Genomic DNA, 23,456 nt, shown 5'->3' with positions numbered 1-23,456 from the left:
TTCTCTCCCTCTCTCTGCCACTCTGCTGCTGATCCAGATGGAGAGTTGTTATTTGATAAAATACTCACTGGCAATGGAGATACCCTATCTAGATCTGAGGAGAGGACAGGACGTCTGTCTAGTGTTAAATGTTCTGTTGCTCAGAACCCATATCTCTAGGTGAAGGAAGCTTGCATTAAAAACAGTTACTATTTATGAAGTGGGGGTTAGTGTTAATACCGGTTAAAAGTGCATTCTTGAACCACCTTGCTGCTATTCTTAGCTATGCAGTAAAAAAAAAAAAAGCCCTTTTCCTGCTATATATTTCTAAAAAGATATCCAGAAATATTTCATATTTTTCAGCAAGTATCACTTATGGGGCAGAGGAAAAGCTTCAAGAGACACAGCTAATCAAGCACAGGTTAAAGCAAGTGTCGTAACTCCGGGCAGTTAAGCTTCCTCTCTATGGGTTTTCCCTATGACAGCAGCACACTGCTTGCAATAGCATAACAAGGCTGAGAGAACATGCATGTGTGTGTGGGGGTACCTTTCCATATCAGTGGTGTCCAGGGCCCGTATTCCATCAGCCAGGGGCTTGTCTGGATCAGCGGAGATCTGTTCGTACTGGTAAGCCTGCATTTTCTCAAAGAGGCGAGTCAGATTCTGCTTACGGATCTTCAGCTGGGTCCACTGAAATAAAACAGCGGAGAGCAAAGGTGGTTGATTTCGAGTTCTGTTCTCTGCGCTCCTTTCTAACGGCACAGCAGGAGAACAGCGAAGTTACTAGGGCGGGGGTGGAGAGGTCCAAAAAGGTTGCAAGTGCAAAGTTTGGAAACATGGGGCATTTCCAATCAAGTTCTTTCTAGTTGGAAAAAAACAAACAAACAGTGAACGCTATTGATGGGCTAGAACGGGTAGAGCTGGATCCGTCCACAGGCATGCCCTGAAGCGTACACTCACACTGTTACGGTCCCCTGATGGTGACATGGCCCATCTCCAGGAAGACCCTTTTTGAGTCATTAAGGAAACGAGTTTGGCACCCCCAGTCTGAAGAAAGCAACCTACTGTCTTTTAAAAAGAGTTTTTATATCCTGCTTTTCACTACCCAAAGGAGTCTCCAATCAGTTTACAGTTTTCTTCCTTCCCTGCCCCCCAAACAGACACCCTGTTCGGTAGGTGGGGCTGAGAGAGCCCAGACAGGACTATTCAAGTGAGAACAGCATTATCGGGGCTATGACTAGCCCTAAGTCATCTAGCTGGCTGCATGTGGAGGATCAGGAAATGAAACCTGCCTTGTCAGATTAGAAGCCGCCACTTCTTAATCACTAGACCATACATTCTAGATGATCTTATCTTATCCAGAACGGAAAATATTATATTCTTATGACCATTGTGTTCCAAAGTTGCCCCACGGTAGATTCAAAGTGGTGTAGCTGCAAAATAAAAAATATCACCACTATTTCTTCTTGATCTTTGCAGGGCTGTGCCCAAGGTCACCCAGCTGGCTGCATGTGGAGGAGTAGGGAATCAAACCTGACTTGCCAGATTAGAAGCTGCTGCTCTTAAGCAATACACCAAGCTGGCTCCCATAATGTGCTTTTCTTTTGCTCCTTCCTTGGGCACACTGGGCAGCACCTCCATTCACCCTCACCAACCAATTCTTGCTGCCAGGCGAATGCTCACCTTCTCGTCCCACTGCCAAACACGCCACAGGTCATTGATGTTCAGTTCTGGTTCCACATACTCCTTTCTGTAGAAGGCTATGAAGGGGACCTGGGATAGATCAGAGAGCAATGGTATAGCCTGTGCTCCCAGCCAGGCCAAACTCTCTGGTGAGGGAGAGGAAGGTATGTGGGAAGAGCCCCAACTCAATGCACATTGGGTTCTCCTGAGGGGCCCGTGGCTCTTCCCCAGCTGTGTGAAAAAGAGCTTGGGTCTTTGCATCTAGACTCACCTCAAAATGCTGGTTGCGCATGAAGTTCAGGGCTTCTTTAATCTTCTGAATGGTGCTGGGGCCCTTGCGGCTGAAGCTGCTGCCGGCCTGACTGCGGTCTGAGAAATCTGAGGTTTCCTAGGAGAGAGAGAAGAAGATGGCTTTGGGGACAGCTTCTTGCTGCCACTCCTGCCAAACTGATGCTTGCTGCTTAGCCTTGCTGTGACTGTTTCTGCACTGAGAACTTCGCTGCCCTGGCTCCCAATGCAGGAGCACAAATCTGGGGCGGAAGAAGTGCATTGGGCCAAATGCTCCCCCCGTGCAGGAGCAGAAAGAGGCAGGGCAACCTGCCCTGACACAAACTCCAGCCTGAAGCCCAGCACAAAGCCTCCAGTGCAGAAAGGATCCGTGAGGAGATTTCCCCAGTGAAGTTCACCCAGCCTGGTTTGAGACATCGTGGTGCCAGAGACAGATAATCCAGATGTTAACCTCCCCTTCTTTTGCTCTTGGAGGTCTCAATTCACTGGTGTACAAATGCACTGGAGATGCATTAAAGCTCCGCCATTCATTTTCAGGCGAGCACAGGAGAATCCCCTGGGGAGGCTATGCTCCAGAGATTAGATGTTGCACACTCTGCTATCCTTACTAGGTCTTCTGCCTTGCTTGACCTCACGGCAGACAGCCAAGCTCCCAAACGTCGGCTGCGTTCAGTTGACAGGAAAGCACAGAGCCCTCCAGGAAATCAGGAAACAATGGAAATCGGCCACTGCAACCTGAGCAGAGGAGCCCACCTGGACAGCCCTGGGTTCTCTGGGGTGGGAAAATTACTCCAAAACAAAGCTCTACTTGCTAACGACCCATGAGGTCCCTTCCAACTCTATGATTCTATGATTCTAATGGCTTCCCAACAACTAATTTCACCTGCAAGGAGATGGTGGGCATTGCAAAAGCATTCCGGTAGATCCAGTCCGCTTCCTCCTCCAGCTCATCGTCTTCGGCATTCTTCACAGCGATAGAGCGCAGCTGGGAGAAGGGAAGACAAAAGGCAAGAGGTGAGCCTTGTTTCTGAGGCCCACGGAACCATCTCCCGCGCATGCAGCAGTCGAAAGACCCAGGAGACAAAAGCAGGCAGGGAGACGGCCTGAGCTCCTCACCTGGAACCTTTCGGGCATGTCCGTCACCCGAATCTCATTGTCCTGGTCTGTCAGGTGGCTGCTCTCCAGCTCGCTGGGTTCGTACATCTCAAAGATGCTGCGGCGGCTGACCCGCTTCTTGGTGGCCTTCTTGGCTCGGACGCGAGTCTCACCGCCTTCCGCCTCGTCGGCCTCGTATTCGTACTCCTCCTCCAGATCCTCGTCGTACTCGTTGTATTTCTCGAACTCGTCGTAGTCAAAATCCACCCCAAAGATCTCCTGAGCTTCTTGCAAAGCGCTGGGGAAAGCAAAGGGAGACTTTGGGACTTGGTCTTGCTGGTGCACTAGGGCAGGGGTAGTCAACCTGTGGTCCTCCAGATGTTCATGGACTACAATTCCCATGAGCCCCTCCCAGCAAATGCTTGCAGGGGCTCATGGGAATTGTAGTCCATGGACATCTGGAGGACCACAGGTTTGACTACCCCTGCTCTAGGGAACCTTGCCCATGGCACACCTTATCAAGGAGGAGCTGCCCAGAACTATCCAACCCCAAGGTGAACCCGCCCTCTTCCCAGAAGAGTCTCTCGCATGGCAGTCAGAATCCCCAGGCTCTGGCACAGAAGGGGGCTTCCACTCCACAGACAGCCCTTGCCAATGACTGGAGAGAGCCGCAACCTTCCCTGCTCGGACTTACGCGTCTGTACAGCCGGGGAGCTTCTTCCTCCATTTGGGCTTCTTCAGAGGCTGCCCGTCATCGTCAACAATGAAGTCGTCGATGTCTGGAGAAAGAAAGCCAAATTTCTAGGGTGGCCGGAAGACGGCACTTGCCTTCCCGTTTTGGGAAATTCCGAGCTCTGATGATGTTTTGGCCCATGACCAATAAGGGATGCAGAGGTGTTTGTGCCTACCTACTGGAGGGGAGGGAACAACACCCTAAATACATTTGGATTCTGCCTGTAAACCCACTGGCCAGATTCTTCAACCCGTGTGTGGTGGGGGATGGACTCAGGGTCCCTTCGTGGCCCTCTCTGCCATGTCACCAGCATCCCAGTACCACGCAGAACCCTGTGCGTTGAAAATACTTACCAGACTCGTCTTCCTCCTCCTCTTCCTCATCGTCAGCGGGGCCAATAGGACCCTCGACAGTATCGACCCCCTCTTCTCCCTCCCCATCCTGGAAGATTTCTTCGGCAATGGCTTCCTTCTCATGCTCCTCCTTCCCGTAATCTTCCTCTTCGTCATCCTCGTCGTCTGACATCTTCCGGAGCCGCCTGAATTTTTGCTGCCAAGAGGCACATCTTGTTGATTCTCCAAGCTCTTGAGACAGAGTTGTACATTTCCTACTACCTTTGAGGGGCAACCCTTCCTCTCCCCCCAGGAAAAATTTCTTCTGTAACCCTCTTGGCTTGTTTAAAATTCCTTGGCCAATGAGGTCCGAATACTTGGCTGAGAACTCTTCATTCCACTTCCAGGAGGAGGTGCACAAGGAAGACATGTGGCTAAGAAAGTGGTTCTGTTTAGAGCAGCCTCTCTCAACTTTCTTACTGTTGAGAAACCCCTGAAAAATTATTCAGGCTGCCAGAAACCGCAGAAGAGGTGCAATTGTGCAGAATATGATTGGGAAGCATAGTTACGTACACATTCACTGGGCCCCCTTCCCCTTCCCATCCAGGCCCGTCCTTGGCCATTTTGGGAGGGATGGGTGGGTCGACATTATCACGTGATAAAAGTTTAACAAATTTAAAAAACAGATTAAACTTAATTAACTCCCACCCATTCAAGAAACCCTTCCAGGGCTGTTGAGAAACCCCAGGGTTTCATGAAACCCTGGCTTAGAGCCTCACCAACCTCTCAGTCCTTGATAGGACTGCCTGTAGCAGATGTCCCTGCGGATCTGGCTAGCAGGAAGGCAGCTAGGCATCCGAGGGTGAATGTTGGTCCAGCAGCACCCAGGCCATATTGCACCATCCTTAAATTGCAGCGAGCACGAGGTCATACCTTCCATGCCCGCTAAGAGTAGAGCTGGCCAATTACTAGTGAGCCCTCTTTTGATCAAGGCTCGCCGCTTTCATAACCCTTCTGTGCTCCTGCATCGAGAGCAGCAGGGAAATCACTGGGGAGTTCCAAACTCACTCGTTTAACTTTGACACCCAGGTTTTCTTCAATGAGGTCGAAATCGTCATCCTCGAGGCGGTCATCAAAATCTGCTGAGAGAAAGGTCGAACGGCCAGCATCTGCCCAAACAAGGAAGCCCGGGGGGGGGGGGAGGTGGAAAGAGACCATAGTCTCCACCATAAAGGGTGAGTTTAAGGCTAGCTGGCAACCCTTTTCCTGCCCCCAAAACTTAGCCCACTGACCCTTGCCCAATACTTACTGCGCTTCCTCTTCTTATGACCGACATCATCCTCAGAGTCTCCCGAATCGCTGGCCTCTTCCTCTTCCTCCTCTTCCTCATCATCGTCATCATTAATGAACCCCTTCAAGTTCCCCTGTTCATCCTGATCATCCAGGTTCTCCTCTTCTTCCTCATCTGAAAGCAGAAGAGCGAGATAAAATTAAACTGGGTAGATGATGTTGCAAGGAGGCATGAGGGAAAGAGATGCTTTTCAGGGGCAGTGGTGGGAGGGATTTGTTCTGCAGGCCTCAATGTCCCAGGGAGCAGCATCATTGACCTGAAAGACGAGATATGCGTTCTGACTTGTGGACGGAATAGCAGGTGGATGGCAAAGTAAATGGCTTTTCTGACCCGGACAACTGGCTGGGATCGCATCCCTTCAGACACTGGTGTATTTATAGCTACAACATGTACTGAAAACTTTCTCAACCAAGAGCCTCGTGATGCCTTAAAGCTCAACTGAAGGACAAGGATCGCTCTGGTCAAGCATCTGGGAAGATGAGCAGATCCTTGTGGCCCTTGCTGTGCCCACAACGTCATGCACTCTGGAAACGACTCCACACTTCACCTGTTGGTATTGGCACCAACAGAGCAGGAGCCCAAAGTGAACCTGTACACCTCCAGCTGGGGAGGGGCCATGGCTCAGGGTAGGAGTGATTGCTTGGCATGCAGAAGGCCCCGGTTTCAATCCCTGGGATCTCCAGTTAGAAGAACAAGATAGCAGGTGATAGAAAAGACCTCTCAGATGCTGGAGAGCTGTGGACAGTCTGAGCAGACAATTCTGACCTTGATGGGCCAAGAGTCTAATTCAGCTTTGTGTTTTCACCTCCAGGGTGCCCCCCAGGAACACACAGGTTGGAAGGTCAGAGACAATACCTGCCCCAGACAAGCACACCAGGCAGCTTGGAGCCTCCCAGCCTCCAGCCTCTCTCAGGAAGAAGATGCAACTCTTCAGAGCTTAGCTACAGGAAAGGGTGGAGCTCTCAGTTTCCTGTATTATCCCCTGCTGTCTCATTCTTTGCTGGCTCAGCACCTTCTGTTGACCAGGTGTTTCAGTCTGGAGTAGCTTCTTGCCAAGTGCCAGCTCTGCAGGTCCTGCCTGCCCCTGGGTGTGATTCCTAGCCTCCAGATCCAGCCTCAGCCCTTGGATCCGGCCCTACTTGTTCCTGTCACCCTGCACCCCTTGAGCCTGGCTGCCCAACTTGCCAGATGCAGAACGGGACACAACTTCAAATCCCTACTCTGGGTGACCTCAGACTAATCGCTCTCCTCACAGGGTCGTCGCGAGGATAAATCAGAAGAGGAAAGAACAATGTGCGCCACTGTAAGCTCTTTGGAGGAAGTGCGGGATAAAATTGTACTAAGTAAATAAATACGCTACACGCTGCTTTCAGAGGCCAGCAGACAGCGTGGATTTTACATTTACTGACCTTTGGGGCAGATTGTTAGAAGGACGTCACGGATGCTTACTGGCTGAACATCTGCAAGCCACTGAAGAGAAAAGAAGCCAACTCACCGTCTTCTTCCTCGACAAACTTCTTCGGGGCCCTGGGAACAACTGCTCCATCCTCATCGTACTCCTCCTCAGACTCCTCGGCTTCGCTCTCCACAAAGTCAGACATGGCCTCAGTGGTAGAAAAACTGTCTGGGGAAGTGGAAAAAGCAGAGGTTGAAGAGATACAAGACAGAGGTTCCCCTGCCCTCCATCCCCAGCTGCAACACCTGAAGGGAGTAGAAGGGCAGCAAGCAGGGTTCCAAGAATGTCCAAGGCCACAGAAAGCCCTGGAGGAACATGATGCATCTCCGTCAATACTCCACTAGTGCAGTCCTAACGGTTAAAGCAAACAGTTACCATGCTTTCTCTCACAACTGCATTGAAACAGCATTACATTATGACCGTCACAAACAGGCTCTCAAGGCCGAATGAGGCAATGTGGCTGGGGAATGCCAAGGATTTTGCCACAAATCCAACCGTTGAATTCACATGGTTTGGTGACTCTTATCGAAATGAGATGACCCAGAGATTTGTTTGCTGGCAAACGACTCACGAGACTTGCAGGCAGGTTTGAGACTGTGCAATAGGTGTGCTTGCTGGCTTTTAGTTGCTTGAGCCTGCGAAGGGAGCCAATCAAAGCATTGCTCATGATAAACCCTTGCTCATGATAAACCTGGTGGCCTAGTACAAAGGGCAAGGAAGGACTTCGCCAGAACAGTCTGTGCTCCATTCTGGAACGGCGCGGCAAAGGCTGCTGCGAGGATAGAAAATGGAGGAGGGACGCCACTTTTGGTCCCCACTGGAGAGAAAGGCGAGGTAGAAATGCAGCCAAATAAACAAATAATACATGCAGCACCATTCAGACAGCAAATCCACGGCACCCGTGTACAACTGCATATTTCACTACTGTTTCTGCGTGCCCGATCATAACCCTCACCATAGGCCCATTATCAAACAGGCAGTCTTCCGCAGACACAAGCAAACACCAATTATCCAGCACCTTGCTCTCTATCGCCAGGCGTTGTGACTTAGAACAAGCACGCTCTCTTGTTCGTCCAGTATTACTAGAGCCCTAAGCCTCACTTCTCAGTGGATATTTCAAAGGTTTGCTGTGGAGATCTCAAACCTACTAACCTCTAAGAAGATTGGAAGTTAAATGCAGATACGATGCATTGCTGAGAGATGCAGCTGCCCATCAAAGAGCACAATGGGCAAAAAGAAGAGCGTTTTTTTTACGGATTTTTAAAAAAAATAAAGATATACAGAAAAGAAGACAAATATATTTTGGTTACAGTATACCCCCATCCCTCGACTTCCTGTAGTCTCTTTTCTTTGCTTGTTCCAAGCTTCATTTGGCAAGATAGTCCAAGAAGCTCCATTGCTCCTGGAATTCTTCCCTTGGTCTTTAGTTGACGATAGCTGGGGTTTTTTTATACCCCCTTTTCACTACCTGAAGGAGTCCCAAAGTGGCTTACAAACACCTTGTCTCTTCTCTCCCCATAACTGATGCCTGCGAGGTAGGTGGGGCTGAGAGAGCCCTGTGAGAACTGCACTGCAAGAACAGCTCTAAAAGAACTGTGACTCTAAGAGAACTGTGAGCAACCAGATACTCCCGCCTCCTGTATTCATGTACCCAGCAGTTCACATGTAAATCAGGGCTCGAAAATTTTCCCCTTGATTTGGATGGCCCAGGCTAACCAGACCTCAGCAGATCTTGGAAGCTAAGCAGGGCTTGCATTCAGTTGGGAGACCGCCAAGGAAGCTCAGGGTCGCTATGCAGAGGCCAGGCAATGGCAAATCACCTCTGAACATCTCTTGCTTTGGAAAACCAAATTGCGGGTCCTGCAGGATTTGTGAGTAAAATGGAGCTCTTCCGCCAGGTTTATGGTTGAGGCTGGTGTCTGCGAGGTAGAGCATTGCCCCCCCGGGGGGGTCTGAAGTATACATCACCTCCCCCCATTCTCTATCACCTTGGTAGGTGAGAGTAGATTGTGATTGGCTACTGCCATGTTATGGTATGATTTTTAATGTCTTTTAATGCGGTTTTAATTGGGTTTTTTTAGATAATTGTCACCCGCCACGAGACTACCCAGGGAGCGGCAGGAAATAATTCTAAAATAAATAAATAAATAAATATAATAAAGCATAGCCAGGAGAAAATGCTTCCCACAGGCGGGAGATGGACTCAGCACGTTGCCTCGCCGCATTGTATATTCTATCCTTCTTTCAAGGGTGTGGAGGCTGGAGAACTTTCATGGCAGAGCCAGAGTCCTGGGCTAAGGTTGAGCCGTTCTGATCTCAGCCACAGCCTCTCCCCCAAAGAAGTCCTGATCAGAACAGAGAGCGAGAAGCAAATGCAACTGGGCAAGCAAATGTGTTCCTGTACAGAAAGCAGAACAGGAAGCCAGCATCGTCTCTGAGGAAAATGGGCACGGGTCCCAGGATGTTCAGGAGAAAGGCAGACGCATCAATATTTTTAAATAAATAAAAGGAATCAGAGCATTGCCAGAGCCGGATGATGCAGCTAAGCAAACCACAAATGGGAGCTGGGGAGAAACAGCCATCTCATGTAGTAGGATTGACAGGCTAAGGGAGACAGGGGGAAACACCGCAAAGACTTGACTGCAACGTAAAGCTTTTACCCATCTGCTTATAACCTTTGAGTCACAAAGTGGGCAACAAAACGAAAAACACACAAACAGTACTAAGGCCACTACTTTCCTAAGAACAACCCCCCCCCCCCCACACACACAAATAATTGTTTTTTGGGTTTGCCCCAAATTGTAATTTATTTACAAAACTTACAACCTGCCTTCTCTGCCCTCATCAGGGCCATTGAGGTAACAAAGGACTAGTAGCATAAACAAAAATACTAGAGTGCACCACTAAAACAAGTATGCATAATAAAACCCACATTCTTTAAAACAGTTAAAAGATTGGGCAGGAAGAAGGGATCACGGAGGGAAAACAAAGTAAAAAAGCAGAGTGTTTAACTAGTGGAAGATGACAACAGAAGGGGACAGGCAGATCCCTCTGGGAAGAAAATTCCTGCGTTTCAGGACCACAATCACAAAGGCTGGGCTGCCCCCTGCCTAATTTCAGACATTGGTGGCATCCAAACCAGAGCCTCCGAAGATGACCATAGAGACTTGGTTGGTTTGTAAGACAGTAGGCGGTCCCTTACGGGTGCTGGTCCCTAGCCATGTAGGGCTCTAAAGGTGAACACCGGGTACTTCAAATTGTCTCCAGAAACATACTGGGAACTAGTGGAAGGAACAGGGTTCCCATGAGCCACTCCCATCAACATCCTGGCTGCAGCATTGGAACTTTTTCTTTGGTCCCGCTGGTGGACCTTCTGAAGGCATCTGGGTTTTGACCACTGCATCACACAGAATGTTGACATGAGCTACAGTGGACAGATCATTTTTACCTAGGAAAGGTTCTAGCCAGCCAATCAGTTGAAGCATACAGAGGGTATTCCTGGGTACTGCTGCTGCCTGCTTATCCAACAATAGGTCTGGGTTCAAGAGCACCCCAACCTTCTGCTCACCTGGAGCCACCTTATTAGGATAATTGCATTGAGGAATGTCTACTTTTTAAGTTCATTGTAACATGTAGGTAAGTACTTGATTTAAAGGCTTTCAAAGCATTCACATGTTGTCTGAGTAATTACTGTGTCAGGTACCTGAGAACAGGAACAGGCTTCCTTGGGAGGTGGTGGGTTCTCCATCTTTGGAAATTTTTAAACAGAGCTGGATAGCCATCTGATGGAGGCTGATTCTATGAAGGTTCAAGGGGGTGGCAGGTGACAGTGGATGAGCAACAGGATTGTGAGTGTCCTGCATAGTGCAGGGGGTTGGACTAGATGACCCAGGAGATACCTTCCAACTCTATGGTTCTATGATATGAGATTTACCTTCCATACTAATCTATGGGCCACCTAGTGAGTCCATGGAAAAGAAGAGATTTGAATTCGAGACTTCACAGTTCAGTTCTTAGACTATCAGCAGTCCTTCAAATACAAAGTATCTGAAGAATGCTTTAGTGTTTTGTATACATTATTCTCAGAATAGGCAGCCGTCTAGCAGATGGTTGGGGAGGAAAGCAAAGCAACCCCAATGCGGTGAAAGACTGGGTGAAATTTGAACTGGATGCTTCCTAGTTCAGCTGCGTTTTCATGTACCATAGCCCACTCTGTGAGATGCACTCTGATCCAAAACAGTCATGCCTCCTACGCCAGTCCAAAACACAAGCAATTCTTGATGCAACTTACTGGCTAAGGAAAAGAAGAGTTCATGAATCCAAATTCTACACACAACCCAATCATTCAAGAGGAGAAGGGATTCACACTTGTCTGATTAGATACAATGAACAAACACAGCGATTAATTTCCATCTATGCCTGCCATGGAAGGTTCAGGCATCTTGCAACTCATGCCCAAAGATTTCACCAACGTATTATCTGCCTGCAACTCTCACAGGCTTAATCCTCAAATGCACTACGCTTAATCCCCACAAGAAAGGAAGCAGAAATATATATTATTATATTTCTGCTTCCTAGTTCAGCTGAGTTTTCATGTACTATATATATTATTATATTTCTGCTTCCTTTATCCTTATAAGTGACATGTTTTTGCTCTCAATCATTTTGAGAAAAATGTTATTAAAAGTAATGTCTTCTGACAGAGGCAATGTGTTTTGTTCATAAAACACCTAATCCAAGCCACCTCCCTGATCTGGATAGTGAAATCAGATACAGAACATAAAGCTGCTTTGAAATTCCCACAAGCCTGATCTCCCACAACCCAGCAGTCACAATGCAGAGCTCTTAGGAGCCCTGCCTGGACAAGGGTGGAGCATCAAGGCGTTTTCAGACATCAGTACAGCTGGAGAAATATTCAAGCAACCCTGAACTTGAAAACAGAGCTGCAGCCTTAGAGTAAGGCTCTGATTTCTCTGCTCTAGACAGGAAAACCTTGGTGCAGTTACAAAGATTTTTTAAGCACAAGCCCAAGAGTATACAAGGATGGAGTACACAATACAAGACCTACAGAACTCACACAGCCTGGCAGAATTATGCTGTAGTGTAGAACCATCACTGGGGAATCAGTATCCTGACTCATCCCTGCAGCTTTCTACGGCATCCCAGAAAGGACACAAGAAGTACTTTTGCAGGGAGGGACCAGAATACCAATTCCCAACTGGGGTTGCTTGAACTTTCCATGTCCCACCTGGCAAGTTCTTTACTTCTTATGGGCAAAAATACAGTTTTCACTTAAGAGGTGAGACTGCCAACAACCATCCCCTGCCCAGCAAACCTCAGATCCCTCTTATTCTCAGCAAGCTGCTTGCTGTATCTGCAAGGTATTGGAACAGAGGCTCCCAACTAGGAATTCATGCTCCTGTTCTCTTTAGAAACATCTTGAGAAGCTGTCACAGACTCTGTATGAAGAGATTCAAGTGGGTAGCCATGTTGGTCTAAAGTAGCACAACAAAATCAGAGTCCAGTAGCACCTTTAAGACCAACAAAGAATTATTCAAGGCATGAGCTTTCGAGTGCAAGCACTCTTCCTCAGATTCTTCTGTGTGAAGAGGTTATGTTTTTAAATACTTTCTGCAAGGAGGGCCTTGGACACACAAATCCAGCACAGCATAAAAAGGGGCTAGATAGGAATCTTTCTCCCGGGTTGTGTTAGCTTTGTATTAACACACACTTCATTCTACCACATCAAACTCTGCCTCCTAGCCAATCCACATACTTGAACTGAGACCCTCTACCAGCAGGGGGTTGAAATCTAAGAAGCACCTCTAAAACCTCAGCTCTTAAATCAGGGGTGGCCAAATGGACTACAATTACCATGAGCCAGCCACTCCTGGCTTAAGAGCTGAGTGGTAGAGGTGCATCTTAGATTTCAAACCCTGATAGAGGGTATGGAAGGACAAGAAAGCAGAGTTTGAAATTGACATGGTACAAAGCCCTGCATGTTAATACAAAACTAACCCAACCTGGGAGAAAGATTTTTATGTTGTGTTTTTTAATATTTCTATATCCAAGGTCCCCCCCCCCCCACAGAAAGTAGCATTTAAAAACATGAAGCCCTCCCACTCTTTTAGAGTCTACGCCAGCTTCTCAAGATCTTTCTCTGCAGAGGGGAGGCGACTGGAGCATGGACTCCTAGCTGGCAGCCTCTGCCCTAATCCCTCCCAGACCCAGCCGACATCTTGCCGTATCCCAGCAGAGATGCTCGGAGCTCATGGCCACTGCGGCCCAGGGCAGCCTGAAGAGCGAGATGCGCCAGGCCCGCGGCGAAGCCCCCCCCCCCCCAAGAGAGCAGGGCGTCCGCCCGCCCATCCTCGGACCTCGACCCAGACAGCGACGGGCTGAACGCGAGGATCGGCTCAGACACCCTCCTGAGACCGGGTTGTGGGGGGGGGAGGAGGCGGCCCCCGATCCTCCGCGGACGGCCTGCGAAAGGAGGAATGTAGGGAGGGAGGACACGCCACGGCCTTTAGGGCCGGTCTGGGAGCCTCCCCGGCCTGCGGATGTTTCCAACCTTCTCCCCTCGCCGTGTAGGCCTCACCCACCTGGACCCGCAGCGCCCAGCCGCAGTTACGACGACGACGCCTCCTCCTCCTTCCCTCCCCGAGTGGAAGAGGGAGGCAGCTCTTTAGGCCTCGGCTCGGCTTGCTCGCTCTCCCGGCCTCCCTCCTCGCAGGCGCCGGCCCGGCCTCTGGGAGGCAAAATGGAGGCCTCGCTCCCTCAGACCGTCGTTGCGGCGCGGCCCCGGCGGGGGTGGGGAGCAGAAAAGCGCCGGAGGACCCGTCGGACAGAACGGCGCGGCCCCGCTTCCGGCGTGGCGGGATGTTGTGGCCTAAGCTTCCGTGTCGGGAATGGACGGCGGTGAGGTCACTTCCGGAGACCACCCGGACTTCCGGCTGGACAGGCGCCGCATGCGCCGCTCTATATGAAAGAGCTAGGCCATGAAAAGCCCCGGATGCGGCATGCGTGGCCCAGCTTTCAGCGCCGGATAAGCGCTGGACCATATAGGCGGAGGTAGCCGAAAGGAAATGACAGAAGTCCTTATCCCCGGAAGTGACGTAAAGGTTCTTCCCGAGTGCCTTTCTTCCCCTTCATCTATTGCCACCAAAATGGCGGCGTTCAACCGGAGGTCTCGATCCTCTTCGCTGTTCTAGGAAAGGCGTGCCCTCCCGGTTTCACTTCCGGTGCGCCTCCCCGTAGGCCGGAAGTGGTGTCTGTCCCGTAGCTGCGCTGAGTTTACATTTCCGGCACTCCTCCCCGCTCCTGAGGGAAGATGGCGGCTCGGAGCCCTCGCTGCCTCTTGGCGGCGCTGCTGCTGCGTCTCCTCGTCGGGCCGGGCGTCGCGAGGGGCGGCTTGGTGACGTGCGGCTCGGTGGTGAAGCTGCTGAACGCGCGCCACGGAGTCCGGCTTCATTCTCACGACGTCCGCTATGGGTCCGGTAGGCACCCGCGGGGGAGGGAGGGAGAGATGAGCGGGGCACTCTGCACATGTTTAGGAACTCTGGGACTGTTCCGGGCGGCGCCTTTTGAGCTCTGTTAAGTCAGAGACGCTCGGCGGAAACCGCCTCTCCATCTCCTGCCTTCGGACTGGGAGCGCAGTAGCATATATTTGTTTGGGGTAGCCACCAGAGGACACTTGGCAAGTTCTAGGGATGCCAGGCTCCAGGTGGGAGCAGGGGTCCCCCGCAATTACAGGTCTTATCCGGACTACAGTGAACAAGGCTGCTTTGGAGGGTGGCGTTGTGCCCCTCTGTTCTCCCCAGGCTACATCCCTAAATCTCTAGGAGCTTTTCCTCTTGGATCTGGCAACTCTACCCCCCCCCCCCCAAGGGCCAGGAGGAACTTAGGAACTCTATGGAGAACTGATTGGGACAGCTGCTGTGAGTGTATAGCATTGCCTTATTGCTGTTCAGTAGCATCCTCTCCTTCGCTTGGAAAAGGCACACATCCCCACCTGGTCTGAACCTTCTAACCCAGCCTTTCTTAACTTTCTTACCATTGAGAAACCCCTGAAACATTTGTTAGGCTTTGGGAAGCCCCAGAAGTAGCAGACTCATGCAGAATATGGTTGGGAAGCAAAGCTCTGTGTGTGCTCACCTGTCTCCTTCCCCTCCAGGCCCATCATTAGCCATTTGGGGATGGGGAGGGCAGGTTTACATCACCATATGTAGACATATCACCTAATAAATGTTTAACAAATTTAACGTCTATATTAAAAATTCTCCCATGCAGGATTTCTTGAAGCTCTGGTTGCGAAAGCCTGTTCTAACCCATGACTTTTAGAAGAAGAAAAGTTGGTTCTTATATGCCACTTTTCTTTACCCAAAGAAGTCTCAAAGTGGCTTACAGTCGCCTTCATGGGCCGATCACATATTGTATCCTCAGCATATTTCCAGTTTAAGCCTCCCTGCCTCTGAACTCTTCAGGCATGGTGGAAAGGTGCTGCGTGGCAGGCCAAAACTAACTTCTGCTTTCTCGGCTGGCACAGGTAGTGGGCAACAGTCAGTGACGGGGATTGTGGCCATGGATGACAGCAACAGCTACTGGCGTGTTCGGGGCAAGACATCCACTGTGTGTGAAAGGGGTACCCCTGTGAAGTGCGGACAGGCAATCAGGCTGACCCACCTCAACACAGGCCGTAATTTGCACAGTCATCACTTCACGTCACCGCTCTCAAGCAACCAGGTGAGACTGGCGGGCTGGAGTGGAGACTTGATCCAGCTGCTTGAGTCTCATCCGACCAGTAATTCATCTATTCCGGCATCTGGTTTCACATGGCTACCAACCATTTGCCCTGAAAGACTTACAAACAGAGCATAGAGGTCGAGGCTTTCTTCATATGATATTGCCTCCTAGCATTTGTATTTAGAGGTTTCCCATCTGAGGATACAGATATTCCATATACTCAGTAGGACTAGGAGTTGTTGATGGACCTCTGCCACATGATTCTTTCTAATATAATTTTAAAGCCGTGCTTGTAGTTCTCACCACATCCACTGACAGTAAATCCCTCAATTTAAGACTGAAGTCTTTCTTGAACAATCCCAGAGTCTTGAGCTTTTCCCTACAGGAAAAGTGCTGCTGTCTTCTGCATTTTTTTCCAGCTCCACAATGTGACTTGATTACTAGATCTGTACACTATATTCAAATTGAACCTGCACCAGAGAGCTATAAAGGGGCATTACAATATTAGCTACTTCTCCCCTCCCTTCAATTTCCTAATAATTCCCTGCATAGTTTGGCTTTTTTTACTTATGGAGCACACCAAGTTAACATTTTCCTCACGGTGTCCACTACAGCCCCAAGATCTCTTTCCTCTTGATATTTCCCAGTTCAGACTCCATTAGTTTGGAATTTTTGTTCCAGTGTATATCACCTTATGCATGTCTACCCTGAATGGCATTCACTGCATTGTTCCTCTTTGGCTTTCATCACCCTGAATAATTTGGCATCATCTGCAGACTTGGCTAATACACTGTCACCCACAGTTAGAGATCAGTTTTAAACGAACTAAATAGTATCAGTCCCAATACCAATGCTCTCTTGCAAGGGCTGTCCTTTTATTTCTATTTTGTGTTGTTCAACCAGTTTTTAATCCTTCAGAGAGAACTCATCCTCTTATCCCATGACTAAGTTTACTCAAGAGTCAGTCTTCCTTCCCTCCCTCCCTCCCATACACCGCCCTCCCCAAAGGCTCAGGGCGGTTTCCATAAACAAGAACAATACAGATAACTGAGTATTCATAAAATAATATGGCAGTAACAATAACATAGTCGAACGGAAGAACAATGGGGTGAGGGATCTTGTCAAAGCTTTTTGGAAGTTCAAGCATGTAACATCTACCAGTTCACCCTCATCCATTGGCTTGCTTGGGAGCATACTCATCCCAGTGGGTGTCTGTATCTCCCCAAAACTTGAGCCACGTTATGTCCTCATAGTCAGCAGTGGAGGGGAGAATACTTGTTTTACACAATCTGAGTTTGCTTAGGGTACTCTTTCTGGAACTCTTCCTATACCTTTAGATCAGAGACAGTTGACTCATGAAAGCCAGTTGCTGGGAAGGTGGTCTTTCATGGTTTGCCTTATGGGACTGTTCTGGCTGGGCTGTTCTTTCACCCATTCCATTCTCTGTTCCAGGAGGTCAGTGCCTTTGGGGAAGATGGTGAAGGAGACTTCCTGGATGACTGGATTGTGCTATGCAGTGGCCCCTACTGGGATCAGGCTAGTGAAGTGCAGTTCAAGCACTCCTCCACAGACGTGCTCCTTTCTGTGACTGGCGAACAGTATGGACGGCCGATCCATGGCCAGCGAGAGGTGCATGGGATGGCTTATGCAAGCCAGGACAGCTACTGGAAGGCAATGGAAGGTATTTTCATGAGGCCCACGGAGCTGCTGAAGATGGAACTGCACCGCACAGAACTCTGACAGTAAAATCTGACCCTTTCTCTGGACTTGAACTGCAGGAGTGACCTGGGCATGCAGTTTCCTCTGCATGATGTCCTGCCATGGGAGGAAGGACTTCTGTCACCACCCAATAGTATTTCCCTTTGTCCTTGTTCTCCTTCCCCACTCACCTTCTGTTGCCGACATGCCAGGCACATACGTGCATAAGAACCAGCCGTCAAAAAACACCTGTGGTCAAAGGACACGTTGACAGTTCCGTGAGAGCTTGAGCACACTCCTTTGTGAGTGGAAACAGCGATCCTACTGTCTTTGCTGTTAACAGCACTTTTGATTTCTCCTGTCAGCCTTAGAAGAATAGTCTGAGTTCCCCACCAAGTTCAGTGGCTAGCCGTGCAGGAGTCCTGGTTGTGCTACTTAATCTGAAAAAACTGACAAAGAGGCCTGTGACCTGGAAGTTCTTTCCTGTACATCAGTGTTCCTTAGGTTTTTATTTAATGGTGATGCCTGCTGAGGTATAAAGCTCTCCATATGGGGCTAGGCATGCACATACTACCTGGTTAATTTGCCACCCACATAAAGTGGCTGTGTGACATGCCCAATTAGCCTACATTGGCATACAGTTCCCCAACTTGGTTTAAAGATGGCGCGCAAGTGCCAAATCCCACAGGACAATTGTTTTGCTTCATCAGGCTTGATAGGTATTGGAAATACCTGATAGGTATTGTACAAATGTTATTATGGATGCCCTTCCCCCAGGTATGAGTTTTTGGTGTCTGCTGAACAGGGATCCAAGCTTTCTGTTGATTAAAAAAAAAAGGTATTTTAATGCAGGATTATTTTATTTTGGTACTTTTAATTCTTTTGTTGTTTCTTCACTTGCCTATAAGCCATCTCAGGTGGTTTTTGGGAGATAGTAGGAAAGAAATGACTAAAAGTACACAGATAAATGAAAGTTTTAAACCTGAGCTATAGTAAACAGGCATTGCCAATGCCAGACCCGAAAATGGTGCACCAAGATCTGAACATAAAAAGAGCCCTGCTGGATCAGAACAATAGTCCATTGTCCCCTTTCATACAGTGACCAACCGTTTGCCTTGAAGGGCCAAACTATTAACTAGTACTAAACAGTAATTGTGTAGTAAATCTTTGAAAGCAATGCCAGGGTGAGAGGGCCTCTGTCCCCTGCATATAGTTTTCAGGGGTGTCAAACTGCACCTGGTTTGAGCATCTTTGGAGCTGTGGAGCCAACCTGATAGAGCTGCCCTTGTTAAAAACTACAGCGAGCTTTTCCCATTATGTCTGGAAAAATCATTCTCCCAGTCCCTTTTAAATAACATCTGTTCTGCAGTGGGGAATTAGGTAAGGTTGCTTACTACTTAGGTGGTTTTGTTGAACCTCATAAAAAGTCTTGCCAATTCTTGGAAGCTAAGCAGGGTCAACCCAGTATTAGAGAGGCCACCAAAGAAGACCAAGATCATTACATGGACAGCCAATCACACCTTTTAATCTCGTGGCTTGAAAGCCCCATCAGGGGTTGCAACTTGATGGGAATGTAACTCATACACTTCAATGAATGATATATTTAAAAATAATCTACTAGCACAACTACTTGACACCTTGTAAGGTTTTAAGCACGCTGAAGTTATTAAGAGCACTGAATTGTTCATTTGGATTTAGCATCACAGTTTGGAACTCCCAACGGTACGTTTCAATTCATGATTTCTCACTCTCTTCCAGCAGCCTTCAGTTCTGAGAACATTTTCCTTCAAGGATGTTGAACAGTTTGATCATTAGTGCCCTTACCTGTAGAAGTTACATTAGCATTTTCTAAGTTTCATATTTCTAACCAAACAGACATTTGACCTGCATCACACACCAGTTAAATAATTGTTTGGAGGTACAAACCTGGCAGTTTTGTACAAATGTAGGATGAACTGCTTGCCCTTGTACTCATTTGCAATCCTAACAAAAAAATATTGGCCAGTGGCCTGCAGCGGAGGGAGGTGGAGGAGGTGTCAGGGGTCAAGGCCATAGATGACCAGTGTTTCCACCCTGGGGGCCGCCAAGCAGTAAGGCAGAATTCTGAAAATGTTTGCAAAAGTTGGTGTGAGGCAGCTGGCTGGCTGGCCTTGGGGAGCAAGACAGAAGGTCCCAGGCTGGCAAAAGCTCTGAGGAGTGGGTGTGGGTGGCCTCTGGAGACTTGGGGGTGGGGGTGGTGGTCTGTTAGGCTGGAGAAGAGCCAGCTTTCTTATGTGCATCTGGAGAAGTGCAGCCATGAAAGCTACAGCCAGAAATCCTCGAAGCTTTTCCAGTGGATGTCCCAGGAGATGAAGACTTGGCACAGGAGAGCCCTCCATGACTGCTCTGCTTGGCACACCTCCAGACCTGTGCACAGGAGTTTTAAAAGGTGGTGGTGGTTGCAATACATTCCACAGCCTTCCTGAAACTTCTCAATGAGTTCTTCCTGACTTTTTCTTGCATTCTCAGACTTTCTATGTTCTATCTTGGACCATTGTTAATAGATTTTCATTGATTCAATGAGTAGCTTTTAATGATTTCTTTAATTTGGGGGGGGGGGGGTTAAATCCCTCCCTCCTCATGCACAGCCTTGAAGCCCCCGCTTCCTCGTTAGCAGCCCGTCTGCCTCTCCTGGGACATTTCCCAGGACGCACCAGGGGAGGCGGAGATAAAAGGGCAACAAGCGGCTGCTTACCGTTCTTGCAACTGGAGCCGTTGCATCTTGTGGGGGGCAAGGGACATGGCTTTTTAACGGGGTGGGGGGGAGAGGCCTCTGCATTTACCAGAGCAGGTCTCGAGACACCTCCGGCCAGCCCTTGCAAACGGGGAGAGACTTCAAATCGGACCTAGAAGGCACGCCGGGGCCCGGCAGAGAAATTTCTTTAAAGGGGCTGATGCGCAATAATATTAACAATTTTAATAACTGCAACAAACTTTATTATGATTTTATTTTATATATCTATATCTGATACCACAAGGGAAGGGCGAGATAAAATTTAATAAATGATGAAATTTAAATAAATAACTTTGCACGCGATCCCCCGCTTGCCGCGAAAGCACCTGTCGACCTGGCGCAGGATGCCAGAGCAGCCGCGCGCCACTTGTCCGGGCGCGGGAGGCGGGCGGGGGCGTGGCTTGCCCGGGCTTGGCCCCGCCCCCTGGGCGGCCCTCCGCGCGCGCTCCCGCCGGCCGGCCCCTCCCTGGCGCTGGCGGCGACGGGCGGTTGGCGGAGGCCGGCGGCTGCGGCTCATGGCTGCGCCGGTGCTGGGCGCCTTGCTGGGGGCGCTGCTGGCGCTGCTGGGCGGCCTCTACCTGGGCAGGTGAGCGCCCCGTCCCACCTCCCCCGCTCCCGGGTCCCTCCACCTGCCTGCCTGCTCGGCCTGCCCGCTTGGCCACCGCGGCCTCCCCTGCCCGGCCTCCTGGCGGCCTGTCGGGTGTGCAGCCCCGCAGGGGTGCTTGTTAGGGGTCCCCCTCACGCCAGCCAGTGGGTCCCGGGAGCGCCGCACGATGGCCACCCTGGCATGGGGCACATGAAGCGCGTCTGGCGAGGCGTGGGTCCACCAGGGCATCGAACCTGCTCGGCTTGACAGACCGGACGTGGCACGGGTCTTCGCCCTCCGTGTGGCACCTGGCCCCAGAGGATCCAGGCTCTTACCTGGGGCTCCCCACTCCCCTCCAGTGCCTTCCAGTGCCCTCCAGTGTCAGTGGCTTGATTTGAAGGCTTCATTTCCTTGCTGGTTGGGTGTATATGTGCGTGTGCATGTGTGTGTCCTGGGACGCATGCAAGACGTCCCCTCACTTCCTTGCCTGAAATATTTAAAGGGGTGACACGTGAGTGCAGACTGAACTGGCAAAATTAGTAGATATGCTCACAGTTTTTTTAAAAAAATGTTTGCCAGTAATGGGACATGGTCGATTGTGGGGTGGGGGTATTCAGCACACCGGAAGTGGAGGGGTGATCTCTTGTTGAAGGTCTGTTGGACCTTCAACCTACTGCACCGTATGTGAGGGCATGAGGAGCCTTGAGATTCCATTGAACCCGAGACAGTTGTGAATCGAAAAAGACCCATTTTGGGTCAACAGGTCTTCTTTAGTGAACTCTACAATTCTTTTCTGGTTTCTTTGAGGATTCCTCTCTGTGTGATACAGTTCCTTTTTGGACAAAATGCAAGACTGTTTTTTGTGTGTCAGCAATTTTTTATGGCAGCTCGTCTACTAATTTTGCCCATTGCACAGTGTGTTTCAGTATGTAGCCCATTCTCTTTTGAATGCTCCCCCCCTCCAAACAAATGGATGAGAGAGCTCCTGAGCATGTGCTGGGTGCCTTTTCGGCACTGCTCTGGCTTATCTTGGACCAGTCTGGTTTTGCAGAGGTCTCTCTGTGTCTTACGGGTGCTCCTCCTGTTTGGTGTTGGCCTGTTAACCAGCCAGGTCTTTGGGCAGGTGAATTGCACCAAACTGAAATTTCTGTTGAGGACCTCCTGTGCATCCTTGTACCCTGTGCTGGAACAACATAAATGTGTCTGTCTGTGCAAGGCAAGAGCCATGATTCTACCATCAATGCTGCTTGGTTGTTTAAATTTCAGCCTGCAAAATTCTGCTTTTCTCCACATAAAATGCTGGTCATTGGGGTGACGATTTCCTCTTTTAGGATAACTAAGGTGATCCTTAGTGCATGGGTAGTCAACCTGTGGTCCTCCAGATGTCCATGGACTACATTTCCCATGAGCCCCTGCCAGCATTTGCTGGCAGGGGCTCATGGGAATTGTAGTCCATGGACATCTGGAGGACCACAGGTTGACTACCCCTGCCTTAGTGGATCCGTTTTAGGCAGTGATCTGTCTTACCAGTGAGGTCTTTGTAGACGCTTTCTCTGACTCCTTTGAAGGGTCCCGCTGGGGAGCCTTGAAACAGCCTGTCCAGGTTCCTACCCCACACCCTTGAACAGGGAGAAGACAATACTCGGAAGGAGATGCAGCCGCCCAGCCACTGAATTCTCTTCCTCTTATAGGTGCCTTCTCTACATTCTGGTCACCAGCTGGTGCCACCGGCGGCTCCAGGCAGAATTGAAGATCGGCTCTTTTGGCTTTTTCTGGATCCACAATCTCAGCTTGAAGTTCCAGGAGGAGCAGCAGACTGTGGTGAGTGCTGTTTTTTGTTTTGTTTTGTTTTTTTGGGAAAGGTCTCTCGGAAGCAATTCTTGAAGGGGGATTCTTTTAAAGTGGAAGACAGCAGTTGCTTCTATTATCAACCTGCTTCTGTGCCTTGGCTGCCACATGCGGTGAAGTCAGACCAGGCCTGGTGCCTGTGTCCCCGAGATGGGTTGGATCATCCCCTTCTTGGCAATGAGTCCAGCACAGGGGAAGCCAAAATGTTTTTTCCACTGGTGCATCCATCATTAAGAAGGTCAGGTTCGTTTTAAGAGATTGTGAAGGTAAAGGTAAAGGTATCCCCTGTGCAAGCACCGAGTCATGTCTGACCCTTGGGGTGATGCCCTCCAGCGTTTTCATGGCAGATTCAATATGGGGTGGTTTGCCAGTGCCTTCCCCAGTCATGACCGTTTACCCCCCAGCAAGCTGGGTACTCATTTTACCGACCTCGGAAGGATGGAAGGCTGAGTCAACCTTGAGCCGGCTGCTGGGATTGGACTCCCAGCCTCATGGGCAAAGTTTTCAGACGGCTGCCTTACCACTCTGCGCCACAAGAGATTGTGAAGAGAGATCCAAATTATCCACAATGCCAGAGAATTCTTCCCGGATACCATTTTAATAGCTGCAGCAGTGAAAAGGGGTGGCACTGTGGCTCACGTCTAAAATCCAGCGTCCACACCAAGACACATTGGGTAAAGATTTTTACACAGTCTGAATAACAGTCCAAATTGCGTCATTTTCTAATTAATCACTCTCTACAATGTTAGAGTCACTCCTCCTGAAGGCGCCCAACAATTTATATACAATTTATAGCCAATTTATATACAATCATGAACAATGGATTTTCACGCCATTGGTCAGTTTTGGTTTAATTTCTGTGAAAGAACACTTGCATCGTTTTATGGTTGGG

General features: G+C 49.5%; 3 protein-coding genes across 4 annotated transcripts in view; 2 read left to right on the top strand and 1 right to left on the bottom strand.

The window, feature by feature from the left end:
• SUPT6H (SPT6 homolog, histone chaperone and transcription elongation factor) overlaps nucleotides 1–13,995 on the bottom strand; it is a 42,341-nt gene extending 28,346 nt beyond the window's left edge. Inside the window, exons 1-11 of one of the 2 annotated variants that reach the window (XM_077311779.1) lie at nucleotides 13,520–13,995; nucleotides 6,957–7,085; nucleotides 5,420–5,575; nucleotides 5,179–5,249; nucleotides 4,132–4,327; nucleotides 3,740–3,824; nucleotides 3,067–3,343; nucleotides 2,834–2,935; nucleotides 1,934–2,050; nucleotides 1,663–1,752; nucleotides 527–669 (exon numbers count right to left, since the gene is read on the bottom strand). In XM_077311779.1, the coding sequence (XP_077167894.1) occupies nucleotides 527–669; nucleotides 1,663–1,752; nucleotides 1,934–2,050; nucleotides 2,834–2,935; nucleotides 3,067–3,343; nucleotides 3,740–3,824; nucleotides 4,132–4,327; nucleotides 5,179–5,249; nucleotides 5,420–5,575; nucleotides 6,957–7,062 (1,343 nt within the window). In that variant the 5' untranslated portion in view covers nucleotides 7,063–7,085; nucleotides 13,520–13,995. The remainder of the gene's footprint in view (nucleotides 1–526; nucleotides 670–1,662; nucleotides 1,753–1,933; nucleotides 2,051–2,833; nucleotides 2,936–3,066; nucleotides 3,344–3,739; nucleotides 3,825–4,131; nucleotides 4,328–5,178; nucleotides 5,250–5,419; nucleotides 5,576–6,956; nucleotides 7,086–13,519) is intronic. The other variant, XM_077311780.1, reaches the window with a different exon arrangement.
• Nucleotides 13,996–14,071: 76 nt separating this feature from the next.
• On the top strand, nucleotides 14,072–18,204 carry SDF2 (stromal cell derived factor 2). The gene is made up of 3 exons (XM_077311788.1): nucleotides 14,072–14,413; nucleotides 15,463–15,659; nucleotides 17,112–18,204. The coding sequence occupies exons 1-3, from the start codon at nucleotides 14,248–14,250 to the stop codon at nucleotides 17,397–17,399; spliced, it is 651 nt and encodes a 216-aa protein (XP_077167903.1). The 5' UTR covers nucleotides 14,072–14,247; the 3' UTR covers nucleotides 17,400–18,204.
• A 2,369-nt stretch (nucleotides 18,205–20,573) lies between these two features.
• Nucleotides 20,574–23,456, top strand: part of BLTP2 (bridge-like lipid transfer protein family member 2) — a 33,616-nt gene continuing 30,733 nt past the window's right edge. Inside the window, exons 1-2 of the mRNA XM_077311778.1 lie at nucleotides 20,574–20,716; nucleotides 22,408–22,537. Of these exons, the coding sequence (XP_077167893.1) occupies nucleotides 20,646–20,716; nucleotides 22,408–22,537 (201 nt within the window). The 5' untranslated portion in view covers nucleotides 20,574–20,645. The remainder of the gene's footprint in view (nucleotides 20,717–22,407; nucleotides 22,538–23,456) is intronic.

Source organism: Paroedura picta, chromosome 15 (assembly GCF_049243985.1).
Source record: "Paroedura picta isolate Pp20150507F chromosome 15, Ppicta_v3.0, whole genome shotgun sequence".
NCBI classification, from domain to species: domain Eukaryota; kingdom Metazoa; phylum Chordata; class Lepidosauria; order Squamata; family Gekkonidae; genus Paroedura; species Paroedura picta.
The sequence above is the reverse complement of the archived record's forward strand: the minus strand, read 5'-3'. Positions and strand labels throughout refer to the sequence as shown.